Source organism: Staurois parvus, unplaced genomic scaffold (genome assembly GCF_062004578.1).
Source record: "Staurois parvus isolate SC_StPar_1 unplaced genomic scaffold, SC_StPar_1.0 ptg002224l, whole genome shotgun sequence".
Taxonomy (NCBI): Eukaryota; Metazoa; Chordata; class Amphibia; order Anura; family Ranidae; genus Staurois; species Staurois parvus.
The window spans coordinates 28,910-39,016 of record NW_028320020.1 but is presented as its reverse complement, the minus strand read 5'-3'; the positions used below and the strand labels follow the sequence as shown (position 1 = coordinate 39,016).

The following is a 10,107-nucleotide window of genomic DNA, read 5'->3' as shown; positions in this document are numbered from 1 at the left end:
GGGGAGAGCGGATATAGTGAATGCGGGGTCCGGGAGAGCGGATATAGTGAATGCGGGGTCCGGGGAGAGCGGATATAGTGAATGCGGGGTCCGGGGAGAGCGGATATAGTGAATGCGGGGTCCGGGGAGAGCGGATATAGTGAATGCGGGGTCCGGGGAGAGCGGGTATAGTGAATGCGGGGTCTGGGGAGAGAGGATATAGTGAATGCGGGGTCCGGGGAGAGAGGATATAGTGAATGCGGGGTCTGGGGAGAGAGGATATAGTGAATGCGGGGTCCGGAGAGAGCGGATATAGTGAATGCGGGGTCCGGGGAGAGCGGATATAGTGAATGCGGGGTCCGGGGAGAGCGGATATAGTGAATGCGGGGTCCGGGGAGAGCGGGTATAGTGAATGCGGGGTCTGGGGAGAGAGGATATAGTGAATGCGGGGTCCGGAGAGAGCGGATATAGTGAATGCGGGGTCCGGAGAGAGCGGGTATAGTGAATGCGGGGTCTGGGGAGAGCGGGTATAGTGAATGCGGGGTCTGGGGAGAGAGGATATAGTGAATGCGGGGTCTGGGGAGAGAGGATATAGTGAATGCGGGGTCCGGGGAGAGCGGATATAGTGAATGCGGGGTCCGGGAGAGCGGATATTGTGAATGCGGGGTCCGGGGAGAGCGGATATAGTGAATGCGGGGTCCGGGGAGAGCGGGTATAGTGAATGCGGGGTCTGGGGAGAGAGGATATAGTGAATGCGGGGTCCGGGGAGAGAGGATATAGTGAATGCGGGGTCTGGGGAGAGAGGATATAGTGAATGCGGGGTCCGGAGAGAGCGGATATAGTGAATGCGGGGTGCGGGGAGAGGGATATAGTGAATGCGGGGTCCGGGGAGAGCGGGTATAGTGAATGCGGGGTCTGGGGAGAGAGGATATAGTGAATGCGGGGTCCGGGGAGAGAGGATATAGTGAATGCGGGGTCTGGGGAGAGAGGATATAGTGAATGCGGGGTCCGGAGAGAGCGGATATAGTGAATGCGGGGTCTGGGGAGAGCGGGTATAGTGAATGCGGGGTCTGGGGAGAGAGGATATAGTGAATGCGGGGTCTGGGGAGAGAGGATATAGTGAATGCAGGGTCTGGGGAGAGAGGATATAGTGAATGCGGGGTCTGGGGAGAGCGGATATAGTGAATGCGGGGTCTGGGGAGAGAGGATATAGTGAATGCGGGGTCTGGGGAGAGCGGATATAGTGAATGCGGGGTCTGGGGAGAGCGGATATAGTGAATGCGGGGTCTGGGGAGAGCGGATATAGTGAATGCAGGGTCTGGGGAGAGAGGATATAGTGAATGCGGGGTCTGGGGAGAGAGGATATAGTGAATGCGGGGTCCGGAGAGAGCGGATATAGTGAATGCGGGGTCTGGGGAGAGCGGGTATAGTGAATGCGGGGTCCGGGGAGAGCGGATATAGTGAATGTGGGGTCTGGGGAGAGCGGATATAGTGAATGCGGGGTCTGGGGAGAGGGGATATAGTGAATGTGGGGTCTGGGGAGAGCGGATATAGTGAATGCGGGGTCTGGGGAGAGGGGATATTGTTCAGCCACTTATAATAAAGCTAATAAAACAAAAATTCCTAAAGCGATTCTAAAGGCATTTTTTTAATAACACACACGTCATGGTTACCTGCTGTGTGTAATGGTATTGCACAGAACAGCTCAAATCCTTCTCTTCTCAGGTCCCCCACAGGCGCTCCTGGCTCCTCCCTTCTTTCGGGTGCCCCTACAGGAAGCTCCCTGTATCCATTCACACACAAAGTCGGGGCTCAACCCCGCCCCCTCTCTCTTCTCATTGGCTCACTGGCTGCGATTGACAGCAGTGGGAGCCAATGGCTCCCACTTCTGTCTCAGCCATTGAGGAGAGGGAGTCCCGGGATAGCCGAGACTCCGGTGCACGTCGCTGGAACGTGAGGGGGCTTAGGTGAGTATTAGGGGGCTGGGGGGGTGCACAGAGAAAATAATTTACTTTCATGCATAGAATATATGAAGGTAAAAAACCTTGAGCCTGTATAAAACCACTTTAATATACTAAAACGTGATGTTTTTATCTTTTTTTTTTTTTTTTTTTAAGGGGGAGGTAATAACATGACAGATTACTGCATCCGTCTCTACAAAGACTCAGATTACGATACGGTGAGAGACATCTTTGCCCGTGGGATTACAGAACACTACCCTGTGGCCCTTCGTCACACCTTTAGCCTTCCCCGAGTTTGGATCCTCATTGCCGTTGTGTTCCTGCTTGTCCTGGTGACGTCAGGCTCTTCTATAGTCTCATTTATCGCGGCCACCATTGTCATTCTTGCCTTGCTGCTCATCAACCTGAACATTTTCTTTTCCTATGTCAGGAGAAGCCTGGCCACTGATATGTTGGACATCAAGAAAAACTATCTTCAGCGGGATGGTTGCTGTTTTTGGGTGGCAGAATCAGCAGGAAAAATTGTGGGCACAGTGGCAGCTGCCCCGTTTCCTCATCCTGGTGGACAAAACCAACTGGAGCTCAAAAGGCTGTCAGTTCCCAAGAAACACAGGGGCAAAGGCATCGGCAAGGCTTTGTGTCAGACAGTCATTGACTTTGCACAGACGTCTGGATACCAGGCCATCGTTCTAGACACCTCAGTGTTGCAGAAGGATTCTGTGCACCTGTACAAGAGGGTAGGCTTCAGGGTAACGGCCACCTATCACCCAACATTCTTCACCAAATGTATAGACTTCATTGACCTTATTTTCCAGTATGATGTATTAAAACAGCAATGATAGACCTGTGATTTCATCACCTCCGTTTCCTACACCTCGAGCACAGCCATGGCTTTTCGTGATCCAAGTCCCTTCTGAAGTTTATTTATCTTACTTCTTTCTTTCCATTTGTCTGAAATCCACCAGAACCAAAATTTATGGTAGATGCTCGAGAGAAACTGTTATGCAGGTTCCGTACTTTAACAAAGTTGCCCACAGATAGCCGTGGTCAACCTTGTCGAAGGCTTTAGCTTGGTCTAAACTCACAACACACTTCCCTCATCCAAGAACCTTAAACTTTTTTTTCCCCACTTGCCTATGGTGCTCCAAAATTTAAACTTTCCAGCATCTATCATCTTTCTTTCCATTTGTCTGAAATCCACCAGAACAAAAATTTATGGTAGATGCTGGAGAGAAACTGTTATGCAGGTTCCGTACTTTAACAAAGTCGCCCACAGATAGCCATGGTTAACCCTGTCGAAGGTTTTAGCTTGGTCTAAACTCACAACATACTTCCCTCACCTAAGAACCATACACTTTTTTTTCCCCACTTGCCTATGGTGCTCCAAAATTTAAACTTTCCAGCAGGGGCGGATTGACAACTCATGGGGCCCCCGGGCAATAGGGGATCATTGGGCCCTTTTGTCCTCATCCACACTCAAATAACACCCCAAAAAGCCTATGAAAGGTACTAGGGGCATCTTGTGTGGCCCCCTAATGACCCTGGGCCCTCTGGCAGTGCCTGAGTACCCTAATGGGCAGTCCACCCCTGCTTTCCAGCATCTACCATCCTTCTTTCCATTTATATGAAATCCACCAGAACCAAAATTTATGGTAGATGCTGGAGAGAAACTGTTATGCAGGTTCCGTACTTTAACAAAGTCACCCACAGATAGCCATGGTCAACCCTGTCGAAGACTTTAGCTTGGTCTAAACTCACAACATACTTCCCTCACCCAAGAACCTTACACTTTTTTTCCCCCACTTGCCTATGGTGCTCCAAAATGTAAACTTTCCAGCATCTACCATCCTTCTTTCCATTTGTCTGAAATCCACCAGAACCAAAATTTATGGTAGATGCTGGAGAGAAACTGTTATACAGGTACCGTACTTCAACAGGGTTGACCATGGCTATCTGTGAGCGACTTTGTTAAAGTATGAAACACGCATAACCGTTTCTCTCCAGCATCTACCATAAATTTTGGTTCTGGTGGACTTCAGACAAATGGAAAGAAAGATGGTAGATGTTGGAAAGTTAAAATTGTGGAGCACCATAGGCAAGTGGGGAAAAAAAGTATAAGGTTCTTGGGTGAGGGAAGTATGTTGTGAGTTTAGACCAGCAATGGGCAAACTACGGCCCGCGGGACCTTTTAATCCGGCCCGCGGAGCTAGGCTCCCGCTAGGCTCCTCTCACAGTCTGCCCTGAAGACCTGTGTAGCATGAAAATCTGTCTCCTATGAGGATCTGTCCCCCTTGACGTATCTGCGCATGTGCCGAAGATCGCCGATCGGCTGCTAATGCTTGAAACTGGCACATGCGCAGATACGTCGAGGGGGACAGATCCTCATAGGAGACAGATTTTCATGCTACACCGGAACGGCGCGGGATTCACGGTGAGAGGAACGCGCAGAGCAAAGGTAAGTGAATTGACACAGGGGGGACTTGGGGACTTAATATGGGGGATGTATTACTATATGGGGGATGTATTACTATAGGGGGGATGAATTACTATAGGGGGGATGAATTACTATATGGGGGATTAATTACTATGCTTACTATGGGGGAATATTACTATACTTACTATGGATGACACATACACATCATTCATCTACTCTTGGTCTGGCCCCCGGGTCCAATATATGAACCCATTGCGGCCCTCAAGTCAAAAAGTTTGCCCACCCCTGGTTTAGACCAAGCTAAAGCCTTCGACAGGGTTGACCATTGCTATCTGTGGGTAACTTTGATAAAGGCTTTAGCTTGGTCTAAACTCACAACATACTTCCCGCACCCAAGAACCTTACACTTTTTTCACCCACTTGCCAATTGTCCTCCAAAATTGTAATTTTCCAGCATCTACAAGAATTTGAACAGTTTATTTCTGGAAGCCGGGTGGTGATATCCGTGCAAACCTACTAGGACAATGGGGTATGCCAAGGATGGAGAGGTGCACGATGGAAAAGTTATTTTTGTTTTGTTTCAAATTTGTTCTTCAAATTAAAAGTGATATTAAAGGCAATTTAAAAAAAATAACAAACCTGTCTATACTTACCTACTTTGTGCAGTGGTTTTGCACAGGGCAGCCCTGATCCTCCTTTTCTTGCGTCTCCTGTTGTTGCTCCTGGCCCCTCCCTCCTGCCAAGTGCCCCCAGAGCAAGCAGCTTGCTATGGGGGCTCCCATAGAGCCGTGGCTCCGTCCCGACACACATTGAGCCGTGGCTCAGCCCTGCCCCCTCTATTCCCTCATTGGCTCACTAGCTGTGATTACTGCTGTCTCAGCCAATGAGGAGGGGGAGTCTCTGGAGAGCCAAGGCTCTTGTGCACATAGCTGGATCGGTGATGGGTATTAGGTATTTGAGGGGGCTGCTGCACACAGAAGGTTTTTCTACCTTCTTGCATAGAATGCAAATAAACTTTACCTCCGGTTCACATCTATGCGGGTGGTGCCGCTCCGGATCCACATGAAAATCTGTGCAGCCGCACCACCCGCACAGAGAATTGCGGACCATTAGTTCTAACGGCATGCCACCCGCACTGGGAAACGCAACCGTACTGGGAACCCCGGCTGCGTTTTCGGAAGAAGTGCAGGACTTCTTTCCCTGCGTTTCCCAGGCACGGGAGTCCATTCAAATGAATGGGCTCTCGTGCCCGTGCAAAACACGAACCGCACGGCTGCGGAGATGTGAACCAGGGGGGTCACAACCACGTTAATCATTTTGTTTAGTCATATTCGTTATGTTAGAGCGATTTGTACACATGTGCGTTTCGTTCTGATTAGTTCTTCGGACAAAAATTTCATTTTCAGAGGTTCAGATGTATACAAATATCCAAATGGACATAGTAACATGTCAAGGAATCCGAAAAAAGTTACAACAAAATAAAAGAAAATGCATTTGTTTCATTCTGATGACGTCAAATGATCCCATAGTAGTTCAGGCCTATGGAGAAATTAATTCAATTTCAAATTTGTTTGATAAATCGGAAAATAAATTGATCCAAATTTTAAGTTGATATTGTCCAATCGGCTCATTCCATTTCTTTTGGTGGGTTGGACTACCATCCAAAAATATCTAATCCTTCCAATTCAAATCCATGTTAATAAAAAATAAAAGACAAAATGGATCCAAATCAGTTTGTTTCATTTGTTATGTCGTTATGTTATTTCGGATGCCTCAAACATTAACAAAAAGCCCATCATCCGAATGAAACAAATTAATATGAAGAAATTTGTTGTTTTGTTATCGTTTATTTCGGATTAGTTGAAATTCATACCATTGTGATTCGGAGATTTGGAAACCTCTCCAATCAACTCATTCCATTTATGTAGGTGGGTTGGACTAATCCTTCCAATTTGATTCCATGTTAATGAAAAATAAAAAACAAAATGGGTCAAAATCAATTGGTTTCATTTGTTATGTTATGTTATTTCGGATGCTTTGAACATTAACAAAAAGCCCAAACTGTTGCATCACGTCATCCGAATTGTCATGTTTCATATGACTGTCATATGCCTTTTAGGTGTTCTTTGTATTTTGTTTCTGCTCCTCCCTTTCTTCTGGTTTAGTTCATGCTGTATAGATAGCCCTCCCCCTTTCACAGGAATGTATTGCAGCAAGCCTCATGGCATGAAGCAGATCACATTATGATCTTTTGACCTATCAAATTTTCATTGTTGTAAGATTCTCTCAGTTTATGGAATAAACTTTACAAGATATCATCTCGATTGAGTCACTGACTGTGTTATTCAACTAAGATTGGAGTTATCGCTATCTCATCCCAACTGTAAGTTACAGAGATCACACTATCAATGCTTAGATTGGAGAGACAGAACACGAATGAAACAAATTAATATGAAGAAATTTGTTGTTTTGTTATCATTTATTTTGGATTTGTTGAAATTCATACCATTGTGATTCGGAGATTTGGAAACCTCTCCAATCAACTCATCCCATTTCTCTAGGTGGGTTGGACTGGCATCCAAAAATATCTATTCCTTCCAATTCGAATCCATGCTAATGAAAAATAAAAAACAAAATGGATCCAAATCAATTGCTATGTCGCTATGCTATTTCGGATGCTTCAGGCATCATGTCATCTGAATGAAACAAATTAATATGAAGTTTTGTTACAATATATTTTGGATTAGTTGAAAATCATACCATTGTGATTCGGAGATTTGGAAACATCTGAATCTCAGAATTATGAAAATTTAGTCTGAATCTCGACTCGAAACGAATCACATATTGCCCACCATCGTTTGCTCATATTTTCTTTTCTTTTTCACATTATTCCTGACAGCTGTGGCTCCTAAAAAGTGTATCAAAAGCTTTTTTTTTTATTAAATAGTTTTGGATAGGGTAGTGAGGGGTTGGACACTATGGGGGGGGGGGGGTTTCCTAAAACTGGTCCACACAGAATCTGGATCAGGTGTGCGTAGTAACCAATCAGATCCTAAAGCTGGCCATACATTATGAAATGTTCTGTCCAATTTCCTTTAGATTTACCTTCAACTATGTAGTGTAAGGGCTGCTTAATTGGATACAATTGAAAGTGTTGTTTAGGTTTGACCTTATATTATATGGTTTTTGGTAAATCTAAAGAAAAAATCTCAAGAAAATTGTACATTTTACAATTTTCTTGAGATTTTTTTTAGCCCAGGGATACCCTCAGTTTAGCTGGGTGAAGAGGAGGATTCATCGGTGGTCTGAGGAAGTACGCCAAGGGAACATCCGTGCTCCTTAAAGACACAGTACTATTTTTCTGATCCACATTTTGTACTGTTTATGTTGCTAACAAGTTTGTCCTCAGGTTTTACAGTACCCAGGCATCCCATATACCCCTAGACCCCATTACCACTTGAACATAAGGTATACAGTCAGGTCCATAAATATTGGGACATGGACACAATTCTAACATTTTTGGCTCTATACACCACCACAATGGATTTGAAATAAAACGAACAAGATGTGCTTTAACTGCAGACTGTCAGCTTTAATTTGAGGGTATTTACGTCCAAATCAGGTGAACGGTGTAGGAATTACAACAGTTTGCATATGTGCCTCCCACTTGTTAAGGGACCAAAAGTAATGGGACAGAATTATAAATCAAACGTTCACTTTTTAATACTTGGTTGCAAATCCTTTGCAGTCAATTACAGCCTGAAGTGTGGAACGCATAGACATCACCAGACGCTGGGTTTCATCCCTGGTGATGCTCTGCCAGGCCTCTACTGCAACTGTCTTCAGTTCCTGCTTGTTCTTGGGGCATTTTCCCTTCAGTTTTGTCTTCAGCAAGTGAAATGCATGCTCAATCGGATTCAAGTCAGGTGATTGACTTGGCCATTGCAGAACATTCCACTTCTTTCCCTTAAAAAACTCTTTGGTTGCTTTTGCAGTCTGCTTTGGGTCATTGTCCATCTGCACTGTGAAGCGTCCAATGAGTTGTGAAGCATTTGGCTGAATATGAGCAGATAATATTCCCGAAACACTTCACAATTCATCCGGCTGCTTCTGTCAGCAGTCACATCATCAATAAATACAAGAGAACCACTTTCATTGGCAGCCATACATGCCCACGCCATGACACTACCACCACCATGCTTCACTGATGAGGTGGTATGCTTAGGATCATGAGCAGTTCCTTCTCCATACTCTTCTCTTCCCATCACTCTGGTACAAGTTGATGTCGGTCTCATCTGTCCATAGGATGTTGTTCCAGAACTGTGAAGGCTTTTTTACATGTCTCCTAGATTGTAAGCTCGAAAGAGCAGGGCCCTCAATCCCCTCATGTTTTGCATTGTATTGGTATTGTTCTGTCACATGTTCTGTTCCCCTCTGTAATGTACAGCGCTGAGCGAACTATTGGCGCTTTATAAGTACTGTATAATAATAATAATGTCGTTTGGCAAACTCTAATCTGGCCTTCCTGTGTTTGAGGCTCACCAATGGTTTCCATCTTGTGGTGAACCCTCTGTATTCACTCTGGTGAAGTCTTCTCTTGATTGGTGACTTTGACACACATACACCGACCTCCTGGAGAGTGTTCTTGATCTGGCCAACTGTTGTGAAGGGTGTTTTCTTCACCAGGGGAAGAATTCTTCGTTCATCCACCACAGTTGTTTTCCGTGGTCTTCCGGGTCTTTTGGTGTTGCTGAGCTCACCGGTGCGTTCCTTCTTTTTAAGAATGTTCCAAACAGTTGTTTTGGCCACGCCTAATGTTTTTGCTATCTCTCTGATGGGTTTGTTTTGTTTTTTTAAGCCTAATGATGGCTTCACTGATAGTGACAGCTCTTTGGATCTCATCTTGAGAGTTGACAGCAACAGATTCCAAATGCAAATAGCACACTTGAAATGAACTCTGGACCTTTTATCTGCTCATTGTAATTGGGATAATGAGGGAATAACACACACCTGGCCATGGAACAGCTGAGAAGCCAATTGTTCCATTACGTTTGGTCCCTTAACAAGTGGGAGGCACATATGCAAACTGTTGTAATTCCTACACCGTTCACCTGATTTGGATGTAAAATAAAGCTGACAGTCTGCAGTTAAAGCACAACTTTTTTGTTTCATTTCAAATCCATTGTGGTGGTGTATAGATCCAAAAATGTTAGAATTGTGTCGATGTCCCAATATTTATGGACCTGACCGTACATGGGGACTCGAGAATTAACTGTAGATCAATTCTGCAAGTGTACATGCTGCACAAGGTTGAGTATTCCCACAGCAGCCTTGTCCCACGGCATTGAAGGAACATCATTAAAGCAAAATGTACCCCATATATAGGAGAGGGACCCTGTCTCAGGTGCCTAGAGTAAGCCAAAAGACCCTATCCTAGGTAGGCCTCTCTTGTGATCCAGACTTGACACCCAATGAGTTAATTGGGAAACATGGAGGACGTGGAAACCACCCATCCGTCCTAACCTTAAAAGGTCCAAAGGCCAACCTGAAGAAGGATAACTGCTACTACAAAGAGTCCTCTGTTAAAGTTGTACTAGTCCAGACGTATACCAAGGCTTAGCCTGTCCCAGTAATCTCACAAAGACACTATCTGCCTGGGTATTTGGTGAGGAGAATGAGAAGCTGTTGAGTGCCTGGCCACCAGCATGGAAAAAAATGCTTAATACTCCTAAA

At 45.3% G+C, this 10,107-nt stretch overlaps 1 protein-coding gene across 1 annotated transcript; it reads left to right on the top strand.

Annotated features, from left to right (window-relative positions):
• The first annotated feature begins 2,110 nt into the window (after positions 1 to 2,110).
• Positions 2,111 to 2,779, top strand: LOC149431528 (N-acetyltransferase 8B-like). Its single transcript, XM_089665509.1, has one exon. The coding sequence runs from the start codon at positions 2,111 to 2,113 to the stop codon at positions 2,777 to 2,779; it is 669 nt and encodes a 222-aa protein (XP_089521635.1).
• Positions 2,780 to 10,107: the final 7,328 nt, after the last annotated feature.

Coding starts and splice junctions, on each gene's coding strand:
- LOC149431528 (XM_089665509.1), top strand. CDS start 2,111: ATGACAGATTACTGCATCCGTCTCTACAAAGACTCAGATTACGATACG.